General features: G+C 37.9%; 1 protein-coding gene and 1 long non-coding RNA gene across 4 annotated transcripts; one reads left to right on the top strand and one right to left on the bottom strand.

The window, feature by feature from the left end:
• Positions 1–5,058: 5,058 nt before the first annotated feature.
• Positions 5,059–12,394, bottom strand: LOC116919471. Its single transcript, XR_006644632.1, has 13 exons — positions 12,262–12,394; positions 12,071–12,195; positions 11,803–11,999; positions 11,406–11,739; positions 11,174–11,340; positions 9,113–10,871; positions 8,736–9,050; positions 8,549–8,678; positions 8,069–8,226; positions 7,835–8,007; positions 6,318–7,776; positions 6,148–6,200; positions 5,059–6,030 (listed from the first exon to the last, which is right to left on the bottom strand). It is a non-coding gene; the product is annotated as an uncharacterized LOC116919471 (long non-coding RNA).
• LOC116919457 lies at positions 7,007–13,258 on the top strand. 3 transcript variants are annotated; one of them, XM_032925455.2, is made up of 20 exons: positions 7,007–7,149; positions 7,221–7,289; positions 7,362–7,418; positions 7,482–7,547; positions 7,623–7,743; positions 7,841–8,010; positions 8,078–8,219; positions 8,296–8,432; positions 8,498–8,627; positions 8,718–8,866; positions 8,931–9,057; positions 9,140–9,294; positions 9,387–10,145; positions 10,210–10,923; positions 10,985–11,111; positions 11,189–11,343; positions 11,413–12,180; positions 12,280–12,415; positions 12,483–12,785; positions 12,980–13,258. In XM_032925455.2, the coding sequence occupies exons 1-20, from the start codon at positions 7,026–7,028 to the stop codon at positions 13,089–13,091; spliced, it is 4,521 nt and encodes a 1,506-aa protein (XP_032781346.2). In that variant the 5' UTR covers positions 7,007–7,025; the 3' UTR covers positions 13,092–13,258. The 3 variants fall into 3 exon arrangements, with proteins under 3 accessions (XP_032781346.2, XP_032781345.2, XP_045027556.1); XM_032925454.2 differs by having other exon boundaries at positions 7,473–7,547; XM_045171621.1 differs by having other exon boundaries at positions 7,473–7,547; positions 12,846–13,258.
• The last annotated feature ends 1,573 nt before the right edge of the window (positions 13,259–14,831 follow it).

Here is a 14,831-nt window from a genome sequence, read left to right as displayed (position 1 = left end):
ATTGGTTTTCTCGTCAAACCAGCCGTTTTCTAAAAATTTTAAAGCAAAGTGCTGTTAGCGCACCAACATCAATTTTAAGTTTTCTACGTTTTGTTCAAAAACTTTACAGCCAAATAAAAAATGAACTTGATTTCCGTAATTGTCATTTAATTCTGCATCGAAATCATGTATTTAAATCAAAATTTGAAATTTGGCCAAAAATAAAAAGTGGGAAGGGTATAGCCTTCCCACTTTTGTCAAAATCTGCCAAAAACGACATCTCTTAGAATTCGACCAAAATCACACGGCATAATCTAAATTGAACGCTGATTTCGATTAAGTGATTGGTTTTCTCGTCAAACCAGCCGTTTTCTAAAAATTTTAAAGCAAAGTGCTGTTAGCGCACCAACATCAATTTTAAGTTTTCTACGTTTTGTTCAAAAACTTTACAGCCAAATAAAAAATGAACTTGATTTCCGTAATTGTCATTTAATTCTGCATCGAAATCATGTATTTAAATCAAAATTTGAAATTTGGCCAAAAATGAAAAAGTGGGAAGGGTATAGCCTTCCCACTTTTGTCAAAATCTGCCAAAAACGACATCTCTTAGAATTCGACCAAAATCACACGGCATAATCTAAATTGAACGCTGATTTCGATTAAGTGATTGGTTTTCTCGTCAAACCAGCCGTTTTCTAAAAATTTTAAAGCAAAGTGCTGTTAGCGCACCAACATCAATTTTAAGTTTTCTACGTTTTGTTCAAAAACTTTACAGCCAAATAAAAAATGAACTTGATTTCCGTAATTGTCATTTAATTCTGCATCGAAATCATGTATTTAAATCAAAATTTGAAATTTGGCCAAAAATGAAAAAGTGGGAAGGGTATAGCCTTCCCACTTTTGTCAAAATCTGCCAAAAACGACATCTCTTAGAATTCGACCAAAATCACACGGCATAATCTAAATTGAACGCTGATTTCGATTAAGTGATTGGTTTTCTCGTCAAACCAGCCGTTTTCTAAAAATTTTAAAGCAAAGTGCTGTTAGCGCACCAACATCAATTTTAAGTTTTCTACGTTTTGTTCAAAAACTTTACAGCCAAATAAAAAATGAACTTGATTTCCGTAATTGTCATTTAATTCTGCATCGAAATCATGTATTTAAATCAAAATTTGAAATTTGGCCAAAAATGAAAAAGTGGGAAGGGTATAGCCTTCCCACTTTTGTCAAAATCTGCCAAAAACGACATCTCTTAGAATTCGACCAAAATCACACGGCATAATCTAAATTGAACGCTGATTTCGATTAAGTGATTGGTTTTCTCGTCAAACTAGCCGTTTTCTAAAAATTTTAAAGCAAAGTGCTGTTAGCGCACCAACATCAATTTTAAGTTTTCTACGTTTTGTTCAAAAACTTTACAGCCAAATAAAAAATGAACTTGATTTCCGTAATTGTCATTTAATTCTGCATCGAAATCATGTATTTAAATCAAAATTTGAAATTTGGCCAAAAATGAAAAAGTGGGAAGGGTATAGCCTTCCCACTTTTGTCAAAATCTGCCAAAAACGACATCTCTTAGAATTCGACCAAAATCACACGGCATAATCTAAATTGAACGCTGATTTCGATTAAGTGATTGGTTTTCTCGTCAAACCAGCCGTTTTCTAAAAATTTTAAAGCAAAGTGCTGTTAGCGCACCAACATCAATTTTAAGTTTTCTACGTTTTGTTCAAAAACTTTAAAGCCAAATAAAAAATGAACTTGATTTCCGTAATTGTCATTTAATTCTGCATCGAAATCATGTATTTAAATCAAAATTTGAAATTTGGCCAAAAATGAAAAAGTGGGAAGGGTATAGCCTTCCCACTTTTGTCAAAATCTGCCAAAAACGACATCTCTTAGAATTCGACCAAAATCACACGGCATAATCTAAATTGAACGCTGATTTCGATTAAGTGATTGGTTTTCTCGTCAAACCAGCCGTTTTCTAAAAATTTTAAAGCAAAGTGCTGTTAGCGCACCAACATCAATTTTAAGTTTTCTACGTTTTGTTCAAAAACTTTACAGCCAAATAAAAAATGAACTTGATTTCCGTAATTGTCATTTAATTCTGCATCGAAATCATGTATTTAAATCAAAATTTGAAATTTGGCCAAAAATGAAAAAGTGGGAAGGGTATAGCCTTCCCACTTTTGTCAAAATCTGCCAAAAACGACATCTCTTAGAATTCGACCAAAATCACACGGCATAATCTAAATTGAACGCTGATTTCGATTAAGTGATTGGTTTTCTCGTCAAACCAGCCGTTTTCTAAAAATTTTAAAGCAAAGTGCTGTTAGCGCACCAACATCAATTTTAAGTTTTCTACGTTTTGTTCAAAAACTTTACAGCCAAATAAAAAATGAACTTGATTTCCGTAATTGTCATTTAATTCTGCATCGAAATCATGTATTTAAATCAAAATTTGAAATTTGGCCAAAAATGAAAAAGTGGGAAGGGTATAGCCTTCCCACTTTTGTCAAAATCTGCCAAAAACGACATCTCTTAGAATTCGACCAAAATCACACGGCATAATCTAAATTGAACGCTGATTTCGATTAAGTGATTGGTTTTCTCGTCAAACCAGCCGTTTTCTAAAAATTTTAAAGCAAAGTGCTGTTAGCGCACCAACATCAATTTTAAGTTTTCTACGTTTTGTTCAAAAACTTTACAGCCAAATAAAAAATGAACTTGATTTCCGTAATTGTCATTTAATTCTGCATCGAAATCATGTATTTAAATCAAAATTTGAAATTTGGCCAAAAATGAAAAAGTGGGAAGGGTTATAGCCTTCCCACTTTTGTCAAAATCTGCCAAAAACGACATCTCTTAGAATTCGACCAAAATCACACGGCATAATCTAAATTGAACGCTGATTTCGATTAAGTGATTGGTTTTCTCGTCAAACCAGCCGTTTTCTAAAAATTTTAAAGCAAAGTGCTGTTAGCGCACCAACATCAATTTTAAGTTTTCTACGTTTTGTTCAAAAACTTTACAGCCAAATAAAAAATGAACTTGATTTCCGTAATTGTCATTTAATTCTGCATCGAAATCATGTATTTAAATCAAAATTTGAAATTTGGCCAAAAATGAAAAAGTGGGAAGGGTATAGCCTTCCCACTTTTGTCAAAATCTGCCAAAAACGACACCTCTTAGAATTCGACCAAAATCACACGGCATAATCTAAATTGAACGCTGATTTCGATTAAGTGATTGGTTTTCTCGTCAAACCAGCCGTTTTCTAAAAATTTTAAAGCAAAGTGCTGTTAGCGCACCAACATCAATTTTAAGTTTTCTACGTTTTGTTCAAAAACTTTACAGCCAAATAAAAAATGAACTTGATTTCCGTAATTGTCATTTAATTCTGCATCGAAATCATGTATTTAAATCAAAATTCAAAATTTGGCCAAAAATGAAAAAGTGGGAAGGGTATAGCCTTCCCACTTTTGTCAAAATCTGCCAAAAACGTCATCGCTTAGAATTCGACCAAAATCACACGGCATAATCTAAATTGAACGCTGATTTCGATTAAGTGATTGGTTTTCTCGTCAAACCAGCCGTTTTCTAAAAATTTTAAAGCAAAGTGCTGTTAGCGCACCAACATATACGTATTTTTAAGTTTTCCTAAAAACCTCCCACGCTTTCCTTCGCAAATTCTGGATTTGTTGTACTTCGTTTGAACAGTGAATTTTATTTTTAGGAAAACTTAAAAATTTAACTCCATCCTTGTGATATTTTTCACAGTTTCGTACGCAACACTTCATCTTGTTAAACTTACAAGTTTGACGTTTATAGAGTGAACAACAATACACCAGCTAGCTAAAGAATTCGGGTTCTTCTGCTAGCCGGGTCGATCACAAAAAAGGACTCTTAAACAAAAATTAACTACAAATAAATTAGACTTAAAAGGAGATGAAGGGAAAAATTTGGTTATCACCAAATGAATAGCGAATCCACTGTTAGGTACAGTGAGATAAAACATAGTTATAGAGAAGAAAACAATATTTTTAAAGTGAAATGGTTGGTTTTCCCATAAGACGCTGTAGACAGCGTAGCACAGATTGGACACAAATTTGATTTTCGCATTTGCGGAGAATGCGCAACGTAGGATGTCCAAATGCTCCATTCTTATTTGCCTCTTACTCCTTTATTTTTAACTGTCTGTCCAAGGTTCTGTCTTGCCGACATTCTTGTCACTGAATCAGAGGATATGCCAAGTTATTAGTTTATGCCATTACGTATTTTAAGAATGTTCAATAACTTAAACACTTACCGTGGGTATTATACAAGTTCTTCAGAACGCACAGTAATAAGAAACCATCCGATTTGTAGAGAACTAGAGATATACGTTAAAGAAACTTGTGGTTTAATGAAAACACACACGAGGCAAACAGACGACGAAAAATGCAATTGAAAGTTTTGAAACTAGAAAAAGCTATTGCAAAACGTTTTGCAGGTGCAATAACGCTGTCAAAATGAAGTTACTTTCGATTCATACACTGTTGCCAATTTACAAACTTCAAATCTTTGAAAAAAAAGTATTTTGTATTTGTATTTGTATTTTATTCACTTTCAGCGTAAACGACCAATACAAATACAAATTCTTTAAATAAGAAACAGCCCAAATACAAATACCGAATAAAATACGTATTTTAAGTATTTTATTTTAAAATAATTTTATTTTAATACCCAAATACGATACACTGGAAGGGTATAGCCTTCCCACTTCTGTCAAAATCTGCCAAAAACAACATCTCTTAGAATTCGACCAAAATCACACGGCATAATCTAAATTGTTTTTGAAAGTTTTCAAATTAAAGTGAGCGGTTTAAGCTGTTAGCGGACTAACTTTAAGACAAGAGACGCTGTTCTGTGTAGTCTGTATGGACGCTTGTATCGTCTACCACTAGATGACATCATAGTGTGCGGGATTGCGCAAGAAAAGTTGTAACCTAACCTTTGAATCAATTCGCCATGACATTAAGTTAATGAAAAACTCTTCGTGGTATTAGGAAAATTTCTGGCGCTTGCCACGAAATATGTTATGGCAATAGGTATATTTGAACTTATTGACACGATGAGAGAGAACCTACAGGCTATCGTGGAATAAGTAAATATTTTTTTTGTTGCCACGAAAGATGTCGTGGCAATAGACAGTTTTGGCCGTCATGCAACGACAGCCTATCGTGGCAATAGATTTAATCCGCAAGAAATTACCCCATAGCGAAAGCAAATAGCTCTAACTTTTAGAATTAGCATAGCAAATAGCAATAGCTAGGGAATTGATGATATTATTGAGTTATAGGGTTTGAGGACTGATTACATGGCTGTATAGCCTGGGTGAGGGGACGAAAAATGGTACTAACTAATTGCCACATAAAATTATTTTTGTCGGGCTTTAAATTTTGACTTGGCATTTGATGAAACGTAACCCTTTATAACCAAATTTGAACGCTAATTCCCAATAAAATATTAGTTTTCCCGTTAGTTATGCAGTTTTTGTTTACAAGTAACAAACTAGGGATTTTAAATATCAATCAAAGAAGAAAGAACAGGAGCTCTGTGAAAATAAGAGAATGCATATATCCTAAGTACTTGAAGTGGGAAAATGTTTTCCTTTAAAAACTTCAATTCACACGACATACATACATGACCACATCAAGATAATATTGGTGTTGTCAGAAACGATTTTTTATATCATCATTATCAGGGAAACGGGGATGCAATAAGACATCGTAGTTATATTCGACAAGTTAGGCGGCATAGACCACATGCAATCTGAGCGATGGTTCATGACTAACTGTTGATTCCTACGCTCTACAGTAACGACGGGAACTTGCAAGACATCAGTTGACTGTCAAAGGTAAATAACAGTTGAAATGACTAAATTACGACTCCACAGTGCGTACATCGTTGTTCCTGCAATCCGAAAAGGCAGAGTAGGCCGATGGGAAAGAGCAAAATGGCAAGCGTGATACCCGTGCAGGTGAAGTAATATTTCAGAGTCCCCACCTGGTCCAATCATGATAACGAGAAGAACAACAATTAATAAATAGAATCCTTCACTGCAAACGAAAATCTACTAGTAAGATTGCCACATCTGATTGATCTGACAACCTTTCACCATACCCGACAAGCCGGACATCCTCCTATGTTTATAACTCTAGCTTCTCCTAATGGAACTAAATGAAAGTTAAAAAAAAAAAAAATTATTTAATTGCAAATTTTACCTATTATTCTTAATACCGTTGGACGGCGGACCGTTTTCGTGTCCTTTAATGATAGTGCGATACGCTTACCAGTAACAGAAGGTGTCGCCATAGCTTAGCAGTGTAGAAGGTTAACCTCCAGTTGAATTTAATGTGGCGAACCACAATTAAACATATGCACAAGAAAATATAACTAACACAAATGAATAACGGTGTTTCTTTTAAAGTGACGCCGCGTCCACTTGACGACTTTGCTTGGTACTTTCCAATGCGTCGAAAGGTTTGAAGGCCTGTAAAAGAAATGGAAAAAGGGCTACTGCAAGACGATGATGCTGTCAACGTTGGATGATCGACCGTTCCAAAGTCGTTTCTAAGAAGACGTCAACATCAGAAATATTCCCATGCGTGTCGATGGATTTTCCCTTCAAGACATCGGAAAAAGAAAACAAGACAGCAAGGGGTCATCTAGCAACGCTTTGTCCGCTTTATCTTCTTAATTGCAACAGAGTTGACGGAATCGAACAATCTCTTTGAGCGCGCCTTGATGCAAACACATTACGACACCTTTCCGCTGAAAATATGGCATAAATTTCGTCGAGAAAACTAAAAGATAAAATGCATCCGTTGAGGTTATTTTCGTTTCCTTTTCCGAACCAAGGGACTTCCTCCATTGTGTACGCATAGGTTTGCTCTAAGAAGTGACTAGTAAGAAACAGTTCACATCAGACGAACAGCTTGTTTTGAATCCATTTCAGGAGATCGCGATTTCTTTGCTACTGGTATCATTGACTCAACAACATGAGTTTGGCCAATCGTTCTGTCTTCTTTTGGGTGGCAGCTGCTCTCTGGTTATTTTCACTCGATATAGGAAATGCTGAAAAGTCAGTCATCGACGAACTCATCACCCGCAGCACAGAAGAAGGTAGATAAAGTCGTATGCTCAAATTTTTTATAATAATGAAGAACCACCTTTGTTTTTTGGTTAAACCGTAGAATTTAACGAAGATCTGCTCGACAACTGGATGCATGGCAACATATCTTATGAACCCATAAGCCAACCGGGTATGAGAAACTACGACAATTAAGTGATTAGTTTTAACATAAAAAAAAATAAATAAATTATTTGGCTTGCAGCTCCACCATTGGCAGGTTCTTCTGACAAATCGGATCTTGCACCAATTAGTCAAACGGGTAGGGATTTGCCTTTGAATTAACTAATCACAGTAAATATTGTTATCAACCCAGTGCTTTTAGATCATTCGGAAACAGCCACAGATTCGGCCATTCAGGAGGACCCGGAGAAACTCTTTCATCAATTCAGTAAAAAATGAAAATTTTGTATGTAGTGTTCATTTAGATAACCGATAGTAAAAATGTGTGTCCAATTGCGTGTAGGGATGCTCCACTTTCGAATGAAGACTTTAAATGAGACAATGGTATATCTTGAGTGGCAGATCATGAATGCCACCAATGGTTTGGACTCTGATCGACTTCTCAACATCTCCACAATAAGCAAGTAAGCTCACGATAACACAATGATGTTCTGTAGCTGTCGCCAAAAAATTAAGCATTCATTGAGACATTATTACTTATTTGACTTGTTTTACCTGCAGTCTGAAGACCGAGTTAATTACTCTGAACCAGAGAGTTACCATGGGCAAACACATATGTTACATAATCACGGACACGATAGCCAAATGCAATTTTACTGTTCCAGTGAAATCCTGTTCGAATTATCAGTTTCGTCTTGGTGGCGAACGAAACACAGAATATGTGACCACTGGTGAGAGACATTTTTATTGCAAGGAATGGTTTTGCGTGCACGCTATAACATAACATACCGATTCCAGTTGACATCGATTCTCAAAGCTTGCGAGAAGATCTGTCGGAAATGGCAAATGCTCCGGTCAAATTACGCTGGAAAATCACCTGCGATGCTGATTTTATGATGCCGGTTTTCGTCACGTTAGCCGACATGAAAACATCCATTCCGTAAATGCTAAAATACAATTAAAATTAAATGGCAATGGTCCCTGCTACTATTTAATAACCGTTTGCTACAATTCAGGAAACAAGAAAGATTAAATGCGACGTGTGAAAATAGAACATGTGTAACGATGACGGATAAGCTGCGCACTTCTCCGTGTTCCCAATATTCTTTAAAGATTGACGGAAGTGATCTCCGGATAGTCAATACCCCTCCCAGTATGGAGTCATCTTAGTTACCCGAAAGACAATTAATCACGCACTCTCTTTTTGCAATTCTATAGACACCAAGAACTTGACTGCAGAAGTTATTCCGTGGACATTTCAGTACTTACTGCGTTGGTCCATCTCGCCAGTAAATTGCCCATTCAATCCTCTGCTGATGGTTGCTAAGACAAACTCGCTCGAAAAACCGTAAGTGCTCTTCTTGATAATGGTAGAAGAATACAGCATTAATTACTAGCCCTAGGATAAATTGTTATTATTGTTTGTTTTTATGAACAGAGTATTTAGTAAACTCACCTTAAGAGCTTCACCAAGTGATTTTTGCAAGAAAGGATTTTGCGAATATGTGTACGAAGTAGAGCCTTGTGTAACGAACTGGATCAAATCAAGCAATTCGAACACACCTTCTTTGAAATTACTCCAACCAAGTAACTCTGACGCTCCGATTGAAAGATTAAGTCAACTCCTAACAATTAAGGTCACTGTTTGCAGGTGTGCTGGAACTCGCGAGCGTATTTAACGGTGATTTGAATAATCCAGTTCGTTTTTCTTGGAAATTGGGATGCCATTCCGAGAGGAAGAATTTCTCTATTGCATTAACGGATGAAATGACTAGAGAGTAAGTAAAATATTAAAGTATGCTTTGTTTTCTTTGAAAAATAACTCTGATTTACCTTTTTCTGCATCGGCTTCATCTCCAGGAGGCGTCTCAGTAATGTTAGCACAACCTGTGACGACGATTCTCGGCAATGTGGAGCCTATTTAAATAAGGATCGAAATGGGTTTTTGCCTTGCAATCGATACGAGATGGAAATGGAAGGCAGCAGTGACGTGTTAAACATTGAAACACCCCCACGTAAGTAAACAATGGCCGTGGTTGAAGGATTATAAGCCGATTAAGGTTAGTTTAATCACGTCTTTTTTTTTTTTTTGCTATTCATATTTTAGCTTCCACTGTTTTGATTCGCCCATTGACATCCAGTTACACCACAAATGGAACGCTGGTTATCTCAATATCTTTTGAGGGGATCCAACAAAGTTGTGGCACATGGAAGAATGCGATCGAATTGCAATTTTTTGACTTACCATCAAAGGCCATGGTTTTGCCATGCGAGAAGAACGAAGCCACCATTCCATTTCGCAAAAACTGTACTGTCTTCGTGCAAATAGTCCAGCCTAATCTGATTTGCCGTTCCAAACTGAACATTGCCATTCGGCCATTGTATTCGAAACCAGAAAAGAGCTTCAACGTATACAGGGGTAGCTGGTTCAATGCAATTCTCGAACCGACAAAACCTGAATCGTGGAGTGGCGTTGAAGCGCTGTCTGACCTGGTTGTAAAGGCCAACGCTAGTCAACAATCGATGGCGGTTGAGTGGAGAAACCCCATCTGCTTCAAGGACACGGCCACATCTCCGACAAACTTAAGCATTATTTCACCCGGTATTGAAGACTCGCAGGAGTATCACTTGACAATTCCATCTCAATGCTCAAGGTCGAACAAGAATCCAACGAAAAGCTCCATTATCATCAATAACGGTCAAATAACGTGCTCTGACGGCAAGTTATTACCAGATAAGGATACTATCAACATGATACCATGCACTAATTATTCTCTCAGATTGACTCCAATGATAACTGGAGATACAGAATTTCTCAGCCGTATCTCGGTATCAACCACTTTCACTACCGAGTTTATTCCTTTAGGTAAACGCAGGTACACAATGCAAAATCGCAAGTTTGTAACAAACGTTTCTTCTGTTTGTCTTAGAATTCGATGACGTTTCACCCGATAATATGAGATTGGTTACGTCTCACTCGAATGGCGAAGAATGGGCATTGAAACTGAACGTACAAAAGAAACGCTACCCTTGTGATGATCGCATCATTTCGGCCACATTCAAAATACCTGGCGCTAGACTAATGGAACAGACTGTCCCGTGCAATCAGAACATCGCTTGTGACGGCACAGTAGAATTCAATCATTTAAACTTGTGCCTACCTCTCGCAGTTACTGTCGGCTTCCAGTACCCCAAAGCGGACACTGACCAAGTGTTTTGGTTCAACAAAACCCTTCCGCCATTGGTTGAAAACACTGGTCAGATAGACTCTTTTCCAATCGAACTTGAAGTCCAACAAGTTGAGCGACACGTCTTGCAACTGAAATGGAAAGATCCTGTTTGCCTAAACGGAGTGGCATTCTCTTGGAATATGGAATTTCGCCAAGGGAATGGAAGTCTTCATCGTGTCTTAAGCATTCCGTACAACTGCTCCGGCATCAGCGAAAAATCCTCAGGGTTTCACCAGGTTGATTTAGAATCGGGCAAACTTGTGTGTCATGAAAATCGGCAACTGCATGACATTGATCTCTCTCCGTGTACTGATTACACTCTTCTTGTAACTCCGGTTGTCAAAGGGAAATCACCCGCAGAGCTATTGGAATTTTCACAATCAGTCAATTTCACCTCACCATTTAGTCCTTCCAGTAAATACTTAAAATTTTTTTTTAGTAAACTAAGAGATGATTTAATGTGTTTCTCTTTTAGATGTTGGTGATGTGAAAATCGTTAATGCCACATCAAATAACTTCGAACTCTATTTGACCATACCGTCACAGTGCGTGAATTCTGCCGAAATAGACGTGGAAGTGAATGGCTCCGTTTTCTCTATACAGTACGTTCATATTTCTAGCAAAATAATTTTACTATTTAGTCTTTCGTAAATCATTGACGTACCGTGTCGATTGACAGGCCTGCGGATAACGCTCCAGGTTCTAGCGTAGCGTGCGATGAGGAGAAATGTCGAATTTCTCGCAAAACTATTGCAGGCGAAGTGTCTTTAGCGCCTTGTTCAGATTACAACGTCCGAGTTGAAACAACCAACTTCAAGTTGACCACGTTTCCTGGTACGACAGAATTTATGTCTAGTATGCATCAGTTATGGAAATACCCGATAAACACTTGTTACCTTTTAGGAGATAGTGAATTGGAAGTTTCACCCGATCAAACTTCGGTTACTGCGGTGATCGGTAACAACCAGAACTACTTGGACATTGAAATGGCATTTTATACGTTCGACGAGCGATGTTCTGTACGATTGGTTGCGATTGAACTCCAGCTTCCTGATGTCCATCCTCCAGTTCAACACGTTTTACTATGTGAAGTTGGAACGGAGGAAAACTCCACGACCGTGGTTTGTTCTGGGCAAGTCATAGTCCACAGAATGGACAGATGCGAAGCAACACCGATCATTTTTCGCCCGTTATACGAGGACATTTCCTTCGCCAAAGAAGTTCGTTGGGCTACAAAGGAGCTAAGCCCTCTCTTGAGTAAATTGCAGAGAAATGAGAAGAACATGATGATACCTGAAGTAAAGGTGGTGAACGGCGATAAGCATCAAAGCGTCCTAGTGAATTGGGAAGAACCAGTGTGTTTACTAGCTGATTCCTTGTCATGGGAAATCCGAATCAACAGCACGGCAGACGATGTCCATCGAATCCGAGTGCCGTCTGGGTGTTCTGCTACCGGTAAAGGGTCGCCGTCTTTCGAACACGGCGTTAAGCTGGAAAATGGTCACTTATCAGCATGCAATGATTCAACCAACAGTCTGGTTTTTTCTGAAAGCAATTTTACCTTTTTGCCTTGTTCAAGCTATTTAGTCAGTGTAATTCCAGTGCAAAATCATTCAGAGTCCACTGGGCTGAATGGGTATGCGCAATCTACTCTTCTTAACATTCCGTTCGGTAACATAAAAGTTCCTATTTTTAAAAAAGAGTAATAATTACGAAAATTGCACGTGTCCTGTATTTACGCCCAGCACTTACTTTGCTCGTTTTTCATAGCCGTCGACGTACCGAATGTGACGAATGTTACGTCAAATCTGTTCCGCTTGGAGTGGTCGTTTCCTCTGGAATGCTTGTACTACATTGAGATGAATCAATCAACTGTGGAAATCAATGGAACCGAAATTGAAATCAAGTACAAAGTTGATTCATTATTTAATTTATAAATCTTAAAGAGTATTCTTCCCTGCTTTGGTCTTCAGTCCGTTAATCCTTCCCTTGGAATGCGATGAAGTGAAATGCACCAAGGTGTGGACGAGCCCCGAAAATTTAACCTCATGCACCGAGTTCAACGTTTCGTCTGGCTCGATCATTCAAAAGGTGTTCACTTTGCCAGATCCACTTCAGGGCCAATTGACGTGTGATTCCAATTACGCGACCACAGTTTTGAGCGCTACGTCGATTATCGACAGCTGGACTTCGCTTACACTTATAATCGGCCTTTCGATGTTAGGCTCCGCTCTACTGGGCATTGTCGTAGGCATTGGTTACGGCATCCACAAAAGGTAAATCAACAGCACTGCGACCTAAAGTACTTCTCGTCCAACAATTGTTGTTTCTCATAGCTGCAATGAAGCCGGACGTGACGAACGTTACATCCAACGCTTTCGGGATATTTATATTTAGTGTTTAGAGTACCGATCGTTATTGCACCAGAAAACGTCATCAGCATCTACATTATTTTTTTTTTTATTCGAAGGAACACTGAGTCCGGAAAATTAGACATCAAGAAACGAACCAACGCCCATTTCAATCAACCCAGGGCTCTTTCATTAGCTGAAAATACTAACGTAACGGGCGTGGCTTTCTAGATTATAAATTAATTAAATTGATTCATCTGGCAAAAACTATTAATTACAATATTAATCTTTACATCTCTGTAATGCTTGTCTTGAACTAAAGTTTTTTTTTTTTTCGTTTGTTGCCTTCCATTCGTTGAGCAAATTATTTCAAATACAAACAAATTTTGCAGATTTTAGACGTCTTTGTAGTTACTATTATTGATTAGCCCCACTTAATGGGAACCCAAAATTTTTTCGATCCAGCAGAGCTTTAATAAAATTAAAAAAAAAAATTAAAAAAAAATTAAGTCTCCAATTGCCTATGGGTAAAGACAAGTTACTTATGTTCCAATCTAAATCTCAGGAACTGAGGAAATCATCGCTTTTCTAACGGATGCTGTACAGGTAGTGGAAATCTATGGTTAGAAACAGTCGCCAATCCTCAACACGGAGACGACGTCTGGTACACACAAAATGGCCCAAATTGAAGCACAAACTCCTTAGGTTTGATGTTACATAATGGAGTGCCCTAATTACCGGCTAATTAGACATGACAGATACAACGGCGAATCTACCAGGGCAGCAACGACCTACACAAATCGGTTCCAGGATTTGTCTTTCGCTCACTAAATGTAAACAAAACGTGCATACGGTGTTGCCAAAATGATTTCAGCAGTACAACAATGAGATTGATTACTCGGCAGCAGTTATTAAACTACCCAATTTTAAGTGCTCGCCTTTTCCTTGGATTGCATGTTTTTGAACTGAACGTGCTCCACGCACACGCCTAAAAGGATGAACAGACTGGAAGTCGAGATTAAATGTAACATTAGAACAAACAATGGCAATCATTATACAAAATAGAAACCTAAAAAAAAAGACGAAAATCTTCAGAAATCTAAATAGTCAGGTCGTTTTTCAGCTACTTATGAATAAGCTTCAGTTGTACAGCAGCTCTTTGGCAGTTGGATTCCAACTCGGTAGCTAGGAAACCGTGATTGCGTGTCGTCAAGTGGTGGTGGGCACGTGATTTTTTAATAAGCCAGCCTAGCTGGCACAAGTGCATATTAAATCACAAGATTTTCTGAGCATTTATTGCGGCTCAGTTACAAAGGCTCTTACCTTTTCCCTTTCTAACATCAATTATTAAATATGCAGTTAGAAGAGTCACGGGCCTGATAATGGGAGGTGTGACCTTCGTTCAGAAATCGTAAGCGCAAAATTGCGATTCAAAAGAATTGATAAAGAAATAATAGCCGCTTGTTTGTGCGGTGAACTTTGAACGTCATCAATGAACATATTCGCGGAGGTAGAAAATGCCTCCACCTACACTCTTTGGTGTAGTAGACTTCCCGTCAAAGCCCATTGTGTTGTCTTAATTTTTAATAAAAATGGCACGCAAAGAACACACATGAAAGGCAAGATTTAACGCATGAGCAATTCAACACAGATTTGTTGATGCGTATGCTTTCAAAAGTGGCAAGCCTAATTGGCGACATATAATAGGTTTGAAAGCCGAAAAAGAGACGAGAACACATAAAGGACACGAAATCAAATTAGCTAAAATAAATCTCTTTTGCTTCGGTAAATGTTCAAACAAAATTCCGTGACATTAAAACCTCGTTTCTTGTCTCTGCGTCAGTCTATTTCCGTTTCTAGAGCTGGAATTCCAGCAGGCATGATCGATGATTCCTGTCGTGTTATTGGACCGTTGCCTCTCTAAAACCTGCCCAAGGGGTCGAATGCCAGTAGTTGATGCGTTACATTTTG

This window comes from Daphnia magna, linkage group LG3, assembly GCF_020631705.1.
Source record: "Daphnia magna isolate NIES linkage group LG3, ASM2063170v1.1, whole genome shotgun sequence".
Classification (NCBI taxonomy): Eukaryota; Metazoa; Arthropoda; class Branchiopoda; order Diplostraca; family Daphniidae; genus Daphnia; species Daphnia magna.
This window is presented reverse-complemented; position numbering and strand designations above follow the sequence as displayed.